The sequence below is a fragment of the Vombatus ursinus genome, unplaced genomic scaffold, assembly GCF_900497805.2.
Source record: "Vombatus ursinus unplaced genomic scaffold, bare-nosed wombat genome assembly UNPS02014308.1, whole genome shotgun sequence".
NCBI lineage: Eukaryota > Metazoa > Chordata > Mammalia > Diprotodontia > Vombatidae > Vombatus > Vombatus ursinus.
This window is the reverse complement of record NW_020954086.1, coordinates 256,496-271,165: the sequence shown is the minus strand read 5'-3', so window position 1 is coordinate 271,165 and position 14,670 is coordinate 256,496. Positions and strand designations below refer to the sequence as shown.

The window sequence follows — 14,670 nt, the reverse complement described above, 5'->3', positions numbered from 1 at the left end:
AGAGAGAGAGAGAGAGAGAGAGAGAGAGAGAGAGAGAGAGAGAGAGAAGAGGCTGAGGAGAGGCCCGAATGGGGGAAGGGGAGATGAATGGCGTGGGGGGAAGGGGGTCAGGGCACTTACGTCCAAATAGTTGGAAAGTGGCACAAGAATGGGCCCGTCCTTGGGCAGAGGGACCTGGGGGGTCCTCCAGCCCCTCAGTGCATGGAGGGTGCCAGGCGAGCCTGGAACCCTGTGCAGGGGGATCCTGCAGAGAAGGGGAGAGGGCTGCTGAAGGAGCTCGTGAGGACGGCCCCCAGCCCCTGCCCTGGCAAACACTGGAGACCCCAGGGGATGAGGCTTCCTTGGCCTTGGCCTCCAGGAAGCCCTCCTGGATTTCACCCTTGTTCCTCTTCATTTTCTCCTTCTCCGTATACATTGGGACATCCCCCAATCAGAATTCGAGCTCCCTGAGAGCAGGCTCTGTTGGGGGTCCTTTGGGTATTTGTTCTGCACGCTATGAGGCATATCGAAGGATACTTAATACATGGTTGCTGACTGAATGAATAATTGATTTGTATCCCCAGCACAATACCCCGCACTCAGTAAGTGTGCAATAAATGCTCATTATATCAAATTAAAATATTCAGGACCCATAAGTGACAGCATTATAGAGGCAGTGAGGTGTTACAGCGGATAGGGTACTGGGCCTGGAGTCAGGAAGACCTGAGTTCAAATCTAGCCTCAGACACTTTACTAGTGGTGTGACCCTGGGCAAGTCACTTAACCAGTGTCTGCCTCAGTTTCCTCACCTGTAAAATGGAGAAATAATAGCCCCAAGCTCCTAGAATTGTTGAAATATTAAATGAGATAATAACTGTAAAGTGTCTAGCACCAGAGAAATACTTATTCTGCCCCCCCTTCTTCTTCTCCATATCATCACAAATATCATCTTCTCTTCCCCCACCCCCCATCCCTGGAGAGCATGAAGAATGTGGGGGTAGGGGGAGCCTTCTCCCCATTAAGGGATAAGGTGGGAAATGCTCTATGGCAATTGAAAGACATTTTGAGGAAAACGGGAAAAAGGTTGGAAAGGAATTTGAAGGTGTCCAGGTCAGGGAGGAATGTGTCGGGGGTAGGGGAGGAGAGAAGATATCTGGGAGAGAGGAAGGATTCTGGGGAAGAAGGGTCCCCCACTACCTGATGAGGGAGGCCACCCCAGAGCTCAGAAGCACCAGCAGAACCAGGTCCTGACACAGGTACATCTTGGAGCAGGTATGAGGGGCCCAGAGTGATTGTGGATCTTTCCTTAGAGTGCCCACCCCACCCTGCCACACCCTCCAGGAGGGCAGGAAGGGCTGAGTGGTCATGCTCAGAATAGGAAGGGCCCTTCAAAGTCTTCTAGGACAAACCCCTCTTTGTCAGGAGAACACTTGGGCACAGGTTGGAGCTTGGGGTCACCCAGAGTGCCCGTCAGGAGCCCTTCCTCCCTCCTCTCCTCCATCTGAAGGGTCTTAGTGACTGCTCAGAGCCTAGGGTGACTGGTCTCCCCCCTCCCCAAAAAAGTCTGGTGCCTCCACTCCTCCTCCCAATTCTACATGTATTCTGCTAGAAAGGAATGGCATTGGAGCATGCTGGGGGCATTGTTTGATGGTCCTGCCTCAGTTTACTCATCTGCAAAGAATGGATGAACCATCTACCTCTTAAATCCTTTCATTCTAGGATACTGGATATGATGTTGGACAAGGTTCTTTTCCTCTCTGTGCCTCAGTTTCTTCAAACGTAAAACAAGGATTGACCTGAGAGATTACTAAGCCCCAGCCCTTCTGCAGAGGCCAAGATCAGCCTACACCCCTGGGGAATTTCCAGAACCTCAGCCCTCTCTCCCTTTCCCTCCTCCCCATCCCAGGCCAGTTCCTTCCCTAGGTCCCAGTGAATAATTAACCTCAAGTGTCCCTTCTAGGGGAACAGAAGCACCCTAGAAGGGGCCCCCATGTTTGGAAAGGGTCTGGCCTGGGCTACTGGCCAGACTGGAGAAGTTGGAGGAAGGTAGAGACCACTCCAGAGTCCCAGGGTCTCCAGGAATCACAGTCTCCAAAGTGGAAGGACCTGAGGGACCAGCTAACCTAGGCTGTACCTGAGCCAGACTCCTGTCCCCAGCACTCCTGACGTGCTTGGTGTACTCTCACGGACCCCTCAGAGGCCCCTGAAGGCCCTCCACATCCCCTCCCCCATCCTCTCCTCCTCGGCTCCAGGCTCTGCTGGTGCCCTTGGCCAAGGCCAGCCCTCCGGAGGGCTCTCAAGCCCATCTCCTGCTGTCTCTGAGGCCATTGTCTCCCACCTCTCTCATCTCCCATCTCTCCCTTGCTGTCTACAAACAGGCCCAGGTCTCCCCTCCTGGCATTCCTTTAGGCTTTCAGCTTGTGATTCTGCCCCCTTCATAGCCAAACTCCTAGCCTGCCCACATCCTGGGCTCTTCTTGCCTCCTTTTCCTCACTTCCTCCTCACTCAGCTCCTCGAAATCTGACTTTTGACCTACTACTGAGTGAAAGCCACTTTCTCTGAAGTCACCAGCAGATTCCTCACTGCTAAATTCAATGGCTTATCCTCATTCAGTCTGCTTTTTTATTTGTTTTTTTTTTCAACTAACAAACATTTATTTTCTTTCCATCTCACCCAGCTTCCATTGAGGAAGGGGGAGAGAGAGAGAGAGAGAGAGAGAGAGAGAGAGAGAGAGAGAGAGGGGGGGGGGGGGAGAGAGAGAGAGAGAGAGAGAGAGAGAGAGAGAGAGAGAGAGAGAATCCTTGGAACAAATATGAAAGTCAAGCAAAACAAATTCCTCTGTCCTCACCCGATGTAGTCCCAGCTACTAAAGGCCTGGAAAGGTCTCCTGAGGTTCCCTGGCGCTGTCAAATGGTTCAACCTCAGAAATGAACAGGACTTTAGCTAAGAAGCAACCCTAAAGAAGATGTCTGGCCATCTGTTTGTCCCTGAAGCCCTTTGTGTCTTACTCATGGCTTTTGTGTTTGTCAGCACAGTGCTTCACCCACAGCAGGTGCCCAATAGATGCCTTTTCAGTCAATCAGTCAATCAACAACCATTTGTTAAGGACCTACTCTGTGCTAAATTCGGGGGATAGAAAGACAAAATGAAAGAATCACCATTGATCTCTCGATGGCATTCGAGATTTCCAACCACCCCTTTCCTTCTGGATGCATTTTCTGCCTTGTCTTCAATGGTGCTGCTGTCTCCTAGCTCTTCTACCAGTCTGACTGCTCCATCTCAGCCTCTTTTGCTCGATCATTCTCTCACAACTTTGGACAAATCATGTAGCCCCCCTACACCTCAATTTTCTCATCTGTAAAATCAGAGGATGGACCCAAGATGAAGCAGGTACACCCACCTCCAGTCAGGAAGGTGATGGACTCAAGACACAGAATAGGATAGATGTTTTGGGACATGACCAAAGAGGGAATTTCCTTCACTTGACTATGCATATTTATGTGGTTTCTTTCTCGTTTGTTCAGTTGGTGTTGGTGGAGGGAGAAAATAAATGTTTGTTAATTGGAAAAGATAAGATCAAATGAGGGGGTTGGAGTAGCTGACTTTTGAGGTCCTTTCCAGCTCTGCGATCCTATGAACCATGGAGCATGGATGTCTTCCACATGGCTCTGTCCTGAGCCTCTGCTCTGCTCTCACTAGACTTGGTGACTTCCTCATCTCCTATGGATTCAATTATAATCTTTTTTCAGATGACTCTCAAATCTATACACATAGACTTAACCTCTCTCCTGAATTCAACTGGCTGCTAGACCGGCATTTCAAAGTCATTGTAACCAAAACAGGATTCGATGTCCTTGCCTTTAAAAACATTCCTCTCCATACTACCCTGTTTCTGTTGAAGGCACGACCACCTTCCTATTATCCAAGTTCCCAATCTCAGAGTCATCTCTGACCCTTCCCTCTTCCTCACTCCAAGCTGGTGCTAAGTCTCACTGAATCTATTTTCATAACATCTCTTGCCATCTGCCTCCCCTCTCTTCCCTCAGATGACCACTGCCATAGTTCCAGTCCTGTGTCCTCTCATCTGGACTATTAGTAATTGGACTCTTGGCTTCCAGCGTCTCCCCCTCTCCATTCCATCCTGTACATGGCTTTCAAAATGATCTTCGTAAGCAAAACACTTGGTTTGTTTGATATCCATGGAAGCAGACACCTAGAGAAATGTGGCTTGAAGGAGTATTATATTATAGTTGTACAAACCACCAGGTGGCATTGGAAGCTAGTGTTCCACCAGCTCAACAAGCTAAGCACTTAGCAGTTTAGGAATGATTGCTCTCTGAATTATAACCTGTCAAACAGTTCAGCTCCCATTCTCACTTGGGTTCCTGACCTTAATTTCCCTTCTTGTAATAGCTGCAAAGGATTTGTTCACTCAGCATTTGGAGTAAATGGAGCTCACTAAAAGGAAATTGAAAGTAAAGTTTTAACAGCATTGAAAATCTGAAGTGGCTTAAACAGACCAAGGCAACTGGGCAGCCCGGTGGGTAGAGTACTGGGCCTGCAGTCAGGAAGACCTGAGTCCCAACTCCCGTCTCAGTCACTAGCTGTGTGATCCTGGGCAGGTCATTTCAGCTTCTCCATCTGTAAAACTGGGCATAATCATAGCATGTACCACTCCTGAGGTTGTGGTGAGAATCAAATGAGATGGGCTTGGCAAACCTTCCAGTGCTAGAGACATGTTAGCTGGTGTTATTATTATCATTATTGTGACTAGCTCTGGTACAGTTCTCCACCCTTCCTTCTGCATTCTGTTCCCTTCTCTCAAGGGGGACAGATACTCTTAAAATTTTTACTGAAGATGAGAGCCATTGCCTCTGCCTTAGAGAATCCCCACCTCCCTTCCAGACTTGGCTGAAGTACTACATTCTATAGGAAGTCCACCTTGATCTTCTCCCTCAAGCTGACAATGCCCCCTCTCACAGAAATTACTGACTTTGCTTATATTTGGTATTGACTTCTCAGACCTCCCTCCCCCTAGCTATTTCATCTCTGAACCTCCATCTCTTTTTGGTGCCTAACAATCTAGAAACTGCAGGAGGGGAGACACTAAGGTCTAACGGCAGATGCTATTTCTTTTTCTTCTTTTTTTATGGATTTCTTTTGTTTTTTACATCATCATAGTTTTCCTCAGTATTCCTCCCACACTTCTCCCAGGGAGTCATCTCATAACAAATAGTATTTTATTTTTTAAAGAAAACTAAAAGGAAGAGGAAAAAAATCAGCATAACTCATCAATATATTTAAAAAGTCTGACACCATGTGTCAATGTGAACCTCCCAGCTCCATGAAGAGGTGGATTGGGAGTGTCCTCTCATATCCCATATTTCTCCATTTGAGTCCTATTGGATCTTTATAATTTTGTTACATTTACTGTGGATGTCTTGGTGTGTCATTGTTCTTTCCACGTACATTGTTACTATCACTGTTGTTTATTTTTTTTTGTTCTGCTTATTTCACTCTGCATCAGTTCATATAGATCTTTCCATGCTTCTCTATTTATCAGTTCATTATTTCTTACAGCATGGTAACATACCATTCTATTCACATGTATCACAATTTGTTTAGCCACTCTCAAATCTATGGTCATCTACTTTGTTTCCAATTCTTTACCATCACAAAAACTACTGCTATAAATATCTTTGTGTATGGGATAACTTTGTTTTTTATGGTTTTTTCAGAGTAAAAGTCAGCAATGAAATCTCTGGGTCAAAAGGTATGGTCATTTTATTTGCATAATTCCAATTTATTTTCCAAAATGAATGTAGTGATTCACAGCTCCACCAACAATGTACTAATATACCTAACTCTCCACAACCCTTTCAACATTGACTGTTGTCATTTTTGCTTATTTTTGCCAATTTCCAAGTTGTGAAGTAAAGCTTCAGAATTATTTTGATTTGTATTTCTCATTATTAATGATTTAGGCATTTCTTTTCATATGGCTACTAATATTTTGCAAGTCTTCTTTTGAGAATTGTTTGATCGTATTTGTATTTTTGGGGGTAGGGGAGTAGGCAATGGGGTTAAGTGACTTGCCCAGGGTCACACAGCTAGTAAGTGTCAAGTGTCTGAGGTTCACTGCACCACCAAGCTGTTTTTTTGTTTTATTTTGTTTTGTTTTTTCGAGGCAATTGGGGTCAAGTGACTTGCCTAGGGTCATGTTTATTCATATCTTTTGATCATTTACTTACTGGGGAATGACTATTTGTCATGTGTGTATGTATGTATGTATATTAATTATTGATATATCTTTGGTACTAAATCCTTATCAGAGAAATTTGATACAATTTTTTTTTCCCATTCAACCATATCTCTTCTTATCCTAAGAGCATTAATGTTGTCTATGCAGAAGTTTTTCAGTTTCAGGCAATCAAAGTTGACTATTTTATCTTTTGTAATTCCCTCTTGTTTGGTTAAGAAAACATTTCTTACCCATAGCTGTGAGAGGTATGTGATGTCCTTCTTTTCTAATTTTTTTATAGTATGGACTTTAATATTAAGGTCATGTATCCATTAGAATGTATTATGAAATGGAAGAGAAGTCTAATATTTGCCAGAATACTTTCCTGTTTCCCCAGCAGTTCATATATATATATATATATATATATATATATATATAATCTTCTTGGTAATTTTAGTGATGTCATGCTAAAAGTGTAAATTAACTGTGATAGTATCACCATTTTCATTTTTTTGACATGACCTTGCCATGAGCACTGGATATTCCTCCAGCTATTTATATTGCTGTTTATTTTTTTAAGGAGCACTTTATAATTGAGTCTATGTAAGTCTTTTGTGTGATTTGGCAGACTGATCCCCAGATACTTTATGTATTTCATAGTTATTTGGAATAGGATCTTTCTATTATTATTTCTTGAATTTTGTTATTATTATATAGAAATGGAGTTGATTTTTAAGAGTTTATTTTGAAGCATGCAACTTTGCTGAAGCCAACAATTGTCTCAATTGGAATCTTTGTTCATTCTCTAGGATTTTTCAAGTAAACTTTCATATCATCAGCAAATAGGGAGAGTTTTATCTCATCTTTACTTATCTTTATGCTTTTAATTTCTTTCTCTTGTCTTGTGTGTGTTTTTTCTTTTTTTCTTTGGTAGCATTTCTAGAACTATATCAAATAATAGTGGAAAGACTGGGTATCCTTCTTTACTCTTGTATTTATTGGAAAAGGTTCTAGTGTATGTTCATTGCATATAATATTGGATATTGGTTTAAGATAAATACTTTTTATAATATCAAAAAAGGCCCCTCTACGCCTCCTCTTCATGGGGATTTGATTTTGTTTTGTTTTGTTTTGGTGAGGCAATTGGGGTTAAGTGACTTGCCCAGGGTCACACAGCTAGTAAATGTCAAGTGTCTGAGGCCAGATTTGAAATCAAGTCTTCCTGATTCCAAGGCCGGGGCTTTATTCACTGCACCATCTAGCTGCCCCGGAATTTGATTTTTAAAAAAATATTTTCCCAATTACATTTAAAACAATTTTTAACATTCATTTTTTTAAAATTTTGAGTTCCAAATTCTCTCCTTCCTTCTCTTTCCTCCCCTTTATTGAGAAGGCAGGCAATTTTATATAAGTTATGCATGTGCAGTCATACAAAATATATTTCCATATTAGTGGTGTTGTGAAAGAAAACACAGACAAAAAAATCCTTAAGAAAAATAAAGAAAAAGTATGCTTTGATCTGCACTCAAATTCCATCAGTTCTTTCTCTGGAAGTAGGTAGCATTTGTCGTCATAAGTCCTTTAGAATTGTCTTGGTATTACTGAAATAGCTAAGTCATTCACAATTGATCATCATACAGTATTGTTGTTACTGTATGCAATGTTCTACTGGTTCTGTTTATTTCACTTTGCATCAATTCATATAAGTCTTTCCAGGATTTTTCTGAAACCATCCTGCTTGTCATTTCTTATAGCACAATAGTATTCTTCTTTATTATTATTTTTGTTATTAATTTACTTTGATTTATCAACAATCACTTCCATAAGCTTTTGAGTTTTAAATTTTTCTTCCCATCCTTCCCTGCCTCCATCTCCAAGATGGTGCACAATCTGTTATAGGCTATATATATATATATATATACATTCCTATTAAACATATTTTCACATTAGTGATGTTGTAAGGAAGAATTAGAACCAATAGGAGGAACCACAAGAAAGAGAAAACAAAACAAAACAGAAGAAAAAAATAGTAAACAGTATGCTTCAATCTGCATTTAAACTCCATAGTTCTTTCTTTGGATGTGGACAGCATTTTCCATCATGAGACCTTTGGAGATGTCTTAGATCCTTGTATTGCTGAGAAGAGGTAAGTCTATCAAAGTCAGTCATCACACAATGTTGCTGTTACTATGTACAATGTTCTGCTGGTTCTGTTCACTTCATTTTGCATCAGTTCATGTAGGTCTTTCCAGGATTTTCTGAAATCAGCCTGCTCATCATTTCTTAGAGCACATTAGTATTCCATTACATTCACATAGCACAACTTGTTCAGCCATTTTCCAATCGATAGGCATCCCCTCAATTTCCAATTCTTTGCCACCACAGAAAGAGCTGCTATAAATATTTTTGTACATGTGAGTCCTTTTCTCATTTGTATGATCTCTTTGGGATACAGCCCTAGAAGTAGTACAATAGTGTTTCATCACAATCATACACCACAACTTGTTTAGCCATCCCCAATTGATGGACATACCCTCATTTTCCAATTCTTTGCCAAAAACAAAAAGAGTTGCCATAAATATTTTTGTACATGTGGGTCCTTTTCCTTTTTTTTTAAGATCTCTTTTAGACACAGACTCAGTTGTGGTATTGTTGGGTTAAAAGATAAGCAGTTTTATAGCCCTTTGAGCGTAGTTCCAATTGCTCTCCAGAATGATTAAATTAGTTCACAATTTGACCAACAGTACATTACTGTCTCGATTTCCCCATATCCCCTCCAACATTTGCTATTTCTTTTTCTGCCACATTAGCCAATCTGATAGGTGTGAGGTAATACCTCAGAGTTGTTTTAATTTGCATTTCTCTAATCAATATTGATTTAGAGCATTTTTATATAACTATAGATAGCTTTAATTTCTTCATCTGAAAACTGCCTGTTCATATCCTTTGACCATTTATCAACTGGGGAATGACATATTTTTTAAAAATTCATTTATTTTATCAACAATCACTTCCCTATGCTTTTTAAAATTTGTTTTTATTTTTTTTTAATTTTTAGGCAATTGGGGTTAAGTGACTTGCCCAGAGTCACACAGCTAGTAAGTGTCAAGTGTTTAGTCTGAGGCCGGATTTGAACTCAGGTCCTCCTGACTTCAGGGGAGGTGTTCTATCCGATGCACCACCTAGCTGCCCCTGCATAAGCTTTTGAGTTTTAAATTTTTCTCCCCCTCCTTCCCCAAGACAGTAAGTAATCTGATATAGGCTATACATATACATTTGGGGAATGACTTATATTCTTATAAATTTGACTCTGTTCTCTTTATATTTGAGAAATGAAGTGTTTATCTGAGAAACTTGCTGTAAAAGTTTTTTGCAGTTATGACTACTAACTGTATGTCTCTCTCTACCCTATTTCCCCCTGTTTATTCTTCTCCCTCTCCTTTTACCCTGTTCCTCCTCAAAAGTGTTTTGCTTCTGACTATTGCCTCCCCCAATCCACCCACCTTTCTATTATCCCTTTATGTTATCTCCTTCCTCTCCTACTCCCTGGTAGGGTAAGATAGATTTCTATACCTATTAATATGTATGTTATTCCCTCTTTGAGCTAATTCTGATGAGAGCATTGTCCACCACTCCCCCTTTCCTCCTCTACCGTAAAAGCTCTTTCATGCCTTTTTTTATGTGAGATAATTCACCTCATTCTACCTCTCCCTTCCCCCTTCTCCCAGTGCATCCCTTTTTCTCACTCCTACGTTTTATTTTTTTTAATATCATCCCGTCATTGTTAACTCACACCTGTGCTCTCTGTCTATGTATACTCCTTTTACCAGCCCTAATAATGATGAGGTGTTACAAGTATCATCTTCCCATGGAGGAATGTAAATAGTTTAACCTAATTGAATCACTTATGATTTCTCTTTCCTGTTTACATTTTTATGCTTCTTTTGAGGGTTCTATTTGAAAATAAAATTTTCTATTCGGCTCTGGTCTTTTCATCAGGAATGTTTGACAGTCCCCTATTTCATTGAATATGCATTTTTCCCCTGAAGGATTACACTGAGTTTTGCTGGGTAGGTGATTCTTAGTTGTAATCCTAGCTCCTTTGTTTTCCAAAATATCATATTCCAAGCCCTTTGATCCTTAAAGGTAGAAGCTGCTAAATCTTGTGTTATCCTGACTGTGGCTTCATGATATTTGAATGGTTTCTTTCTGGCTGCTTGAAATATTTTTTTCCTTGACTCTGAAATTCGGTTGCAATATTCCTGAAAGTTTTCATGTTGAGATCTCTTTTAGGAAGTGACTCATGGATATTTTCAGTTTCTTTTTTACCCTCTGGTTCTAGAATATCAGGGCAGTTTTCCTTGATAATTTCTTAAAAGATGATATCTAGGGTGTTTTTTTGATCATGACTTTCATGCAGTCCAATAATTTTTAAATTATCTCTCTATTTTCAGGTCAGTTGTTTTTCCAAGGAAATATTTCACACCATCATTATCATCATCATCATCATCTTCTTCTTCTTTCTCTTCTTCTTTTTTATTCTTTTGATTGTATTTTATAGTTTCTTGATGTTTCATGGGGCAGCTAGATGGTGTAATAGAGTGTCAGCCTTGGAGTCAGCAGGACTTGAGTTCAAATTTGGCCTCAGCCACTTACTAGCTGTGTGACCTTGGGCAAATCACTTAACTCTGTTTGCCTTAGTTTCTTATCTATAAAATAAGCTGAAGAAGGAAACTCTAGTATCTTTACCAAGAAAACCATAATGGGGTCCACAGAATTGGACATAACTGAAACAACTGAACAACAGATGTGTCATGGAGTCATTAGCTCTTACTTGCACAATTCTAATTTTTAAGGAATTATTTTCTTTGGTGAACTCATACCTCATTTCCCCCTTTAGCCAATTCTGCTTTTTAAGGCATTCTTGCTAGTGAATTTTTGTACATCTTTTTCCATTTGGCTAATTCTGATTTTTAAGGAATTCTTCTCTTTGGTGGATTTTTGTGCCTCTTTTACCATTTGGCCTATTTTTTTTTAAGTTATTATTTTCTTCAGAATTTTTTGGTGCCTCCTTCACCAAGCTATTGACTCTTTTTTCATCATTTTCTTATAGCATTCTCATTTCTTCTTCCAATTTTTCCTCTACCTCTCTTATTTGATTTTTAAAATATTTTTGAACTCTTGTAGAAATTCTTTTTGGGGCCTGAGACCAATTTACATCTTTCTTTGAGGCTTTGGATGTAGCTGTTTTGACTCTGCTGTCTTCCTCCCACTGTGTTCCACTCTCACCCTGGTGTGACAAACCTTTTCTGCCAACCTTCTAAATTGTCTTGGGCTGGAAAATTGTTTTACCCCATCCTTTTGTTAACTTTGCTCCTCCAGCATTTATTTTGAGGTTTTTTTTTTAGCATTGTTTTCTGGAGTCCAAAATTGTCCAATCTCCAAGAAAAACCACTGAGGCAGAACTCTGAGCCAATAACCATTTATTAAAGGGACCAGACCCCTTCAATGAATCTGAGGTCCCACTCAGATCTTCCTCTCCACAAAACAATCTTTTAGGCAAATGTACATTTGACATTCAAATAACTTGGTCAGCCCATTAGAGCTGCACTCTCTGCAGTAGAGTTTGAATACTTGGCAGTTTATTTCAAGAAAGGATCTCAGTGTCTGGCATCTTATCCTGCCAGGTCACCTTCAGAATCTTCCTAAGACAATTCAAATTAAAGCAATTGTTTCCTGGCTTGGCACTGTCCAGGTTTCACAGGCATGCAACAGAGAGGTCAGCACAATGGCTCTGTAGACCTTCAGTTTGGTACTCAAGCTGATACCTCTTCTCTCCCACACTTTCCTTTGGAGACTCCCAAACACTGAGCTAGCTCTGGCAATATGTACTTCAACTTCTATCAATGTGTACATCCCTAGAAAGTATACTACCAAGGTAAATGAACTTATCCACAGTATTCAAAACTTCTCCATTTGCTGTAACCAATGGTTCCACGTATGGATGGTGTGGTGCTGGCTGGTGGAGAACCTCTGTTTTCTTGGTGTTAATTCTTAGGCAGAATTAGCACAAGCAGCAGAGAATTGATCCATATTTTGTTGCATCTCAGCTTCAGAGATTGCATTGAATGCACAATCATCTGCAAACAAAAAGTCACACACCAACTCTCCTTCCACTTCAGTCTCTGCTTGTAGCCTTTTCAAGTTAAATAATTTGGTATCAGTGTGGTAGCTGACCTTCATGCCACGTTCATCCTCATTAAAGGTGTCTGACTACAGGGCTGAAAATATCATGGTAAGAAGCATGGGAGCAAGCACACAGCCCTGCTTTACTCCATTGGTGACATCATCCATTAACCAGAACCCAGCCAGCATGCCATCATGGAACTAGCACGCAATACTGATGAACTTCTCCAGGCACCCAAATTTTGCCCTGTACTACAACAGTATTCATTGGTAGAGTTCATTTTTCTCCTGCAGCATGTCCATATTGGAACAGTGCAGCAGGTCAGCCAAGTGAACTCTGTCCTGGCCAGCAGACTGGGGATAGGAGATGGATGCCAGGGCAGACCTCTCTCATTGGTCTAATTAGTCTTTTGACGGCCCCACAATGAGTGCTTAGTGTACAGCAGCCCCACTCAGTGTGACAGCTCAGCCTGTAGAACTGCGTGTCTCCATATTTAAGGGTTCGAACATAAGGGTTTCTGTGTGCTCTCTGGGTGTGTCCAGGCAGCTCTCCGGTCAGTCAGTCAATAAGCATTTATTAAGCACCTACTATGTGTCAGGCATGGTGTTAAGCACTGGAAGTACAAAGAAAGGCAAAAGACAGTTCCTGCCCTCAAGGATATCCCAGTCTAATGGGAGATAGCATGCAAACAACGTTGCACAGACAAACTTTTGACAGGATAAATCAGAGATAATAAAGAAAGGAACAGCAGGGGATTCTGTAAAAGGTGGGGTTTTAGCTGGGCCTCCAAGGAAGCAGGGAGGCGGGAAGGTGGAGGTGAGGAGAGAGCTCTCCAGGCGTGGAACCCAGAGATGGAGGGCCTTGTTTGTGGAATAGCCAAGAGGCCGCTGTCACTGGATTAAAGAGTACGTGGTGAGAAGTGAGGCGTAAGAAGACTGGGAAGGGAGGAGCAGTCAGTCTGAAGGGCTTTGAATGACAGAACATTTTGTGTTTGATCCTGGAGGTGACAGGGAGTCACCGGAGGCTACTGAGTAGGAGTGGGGGGTAGGGGGGACGAGGTTGGGCTGGGCTATAGGAGAATCCCTTTGAGGCAGGCAGACACCCCCCCCCCCCCATGTGAAGTGATGAGAGTCGAGAGCCCTGGCAGTGTCAGAGGAGAGAAGGGGGCATGTCAGAGGGATGTCACGCAGATGAAATCTACAGCCCTTGGCACCATATTGGATGGGAGAAGAGGTATGAGGTAGTGAGGAGTCCAGGATGACTCCTGAGGGCCCCAAAACCTCTATTGTAATGGGTGGGCAGGGCTTAGGGGGAAAGATAATGAGTTCTGTTTTGCACATATGGAATTTAAGACTGGATGGGGGAGGCAGCTAGATGGGGCAGTAGATAGAGCACCTAGAGTCAGGAAGGCTCTCCTGAGTTCAAATCTGGCCTCAGACACTTACTAATTGTGTGGTCCTGTCTGCCTCAGTTTCCCCATCTGTAAAATGAGCTGGAGAAGGGAATAGTGAACCACTCCAGTGTCTCTGGCAAGGAAACCTCAAATGGGGTCACCAAGAGTTGAATACAACTGAATGACAACAGCTGGACATACAGAGGTGTCTGAAGGGCGGCTGGAGAGATCAGATCAGAGGTCAGCACAACGACTGGGGCAAGACGAGTAGATTTGAGAATCCTCGGTGTAGACATGGTCCTTAAATCCATGGGAGTCAATGAGGTCACCAAGGGAAAGAGGATGGAGGGAGAAGAGGGCCCTGGACAGAGCCCTGAGGGACACCCCACGTTAGAGGGCATGGTCTGGAGACAGAGGAAGAGCGGTCAGAGAGGAAGGAGGACAGCCAGCAGGGGGAGGGGGTCTGGAAACCTGGGGAGAGGAGAGGAGAGGAGCAGAAGGCTGCTGAGGGCCCCTGGGGGACCCCCGCCCCAGAACCTCCAGAGCAGGAAGAGGCAGCCTTCTGGGGCAACATGTCTAGCACCTCTGGTCCCAACCTGCCCATCAGGTGGGGAGCTGGGGAGATAGCCCTGGAGAGGGTCTTCGGCTGCCTGCTTAGGACACCCAGGTACCTCTGGCCCCGGCCTCTGGCCGCCTCTGGCGGGGAGCCTCTGGCCGTCTGGCGGGGGCACGCTCTGGCCGCCTCTGGAGGGGGGGCCTCTGGCCATTGGGGGGGGGGGCGCCTGTGGCCGGCGTCGCGGGCCAGCTCGGGGGGGGGGGCCCCTAGCCAAAGACCGGAAGAGCGGCGGGTAGGGAAAGGGGGTAGATCCC

At 42.8% G+C, this 14,670-nt stretch overlaps 1 protein-coding gene across 1 annotated transcript in view; it reads right to left on the bottom strand.

Annotated features, from left to right (window-relative positions):
- Positions 1 to 1,271, bottom strand: part of NAPSA (napsin A aspartic peptidase) — an 8,284-nt gene extending 7,013 nt beyond the window's left edge. Inside the window, exons 1-2 of the mRNA XM_027860899.1 lie at positions 1,177 to 1,271; positions 121 to 244 (exon numbers count right to left, since the gene is read on the bottom strand). Of these exons, the coding sequence (XP_027716700.1) occupies positions 121 to 244; positions 1,177 to 1,241 (189 nt within the window). The 5' untranslated portion in view covers positions 1,242 to 1,271. The remainder of the gene's footprint in view (positions 1 to 120; positions 245 to 1,176) is intronic.
- Positions 1,272 to 14,670: the final 13,399 nt, after the last annotated feature.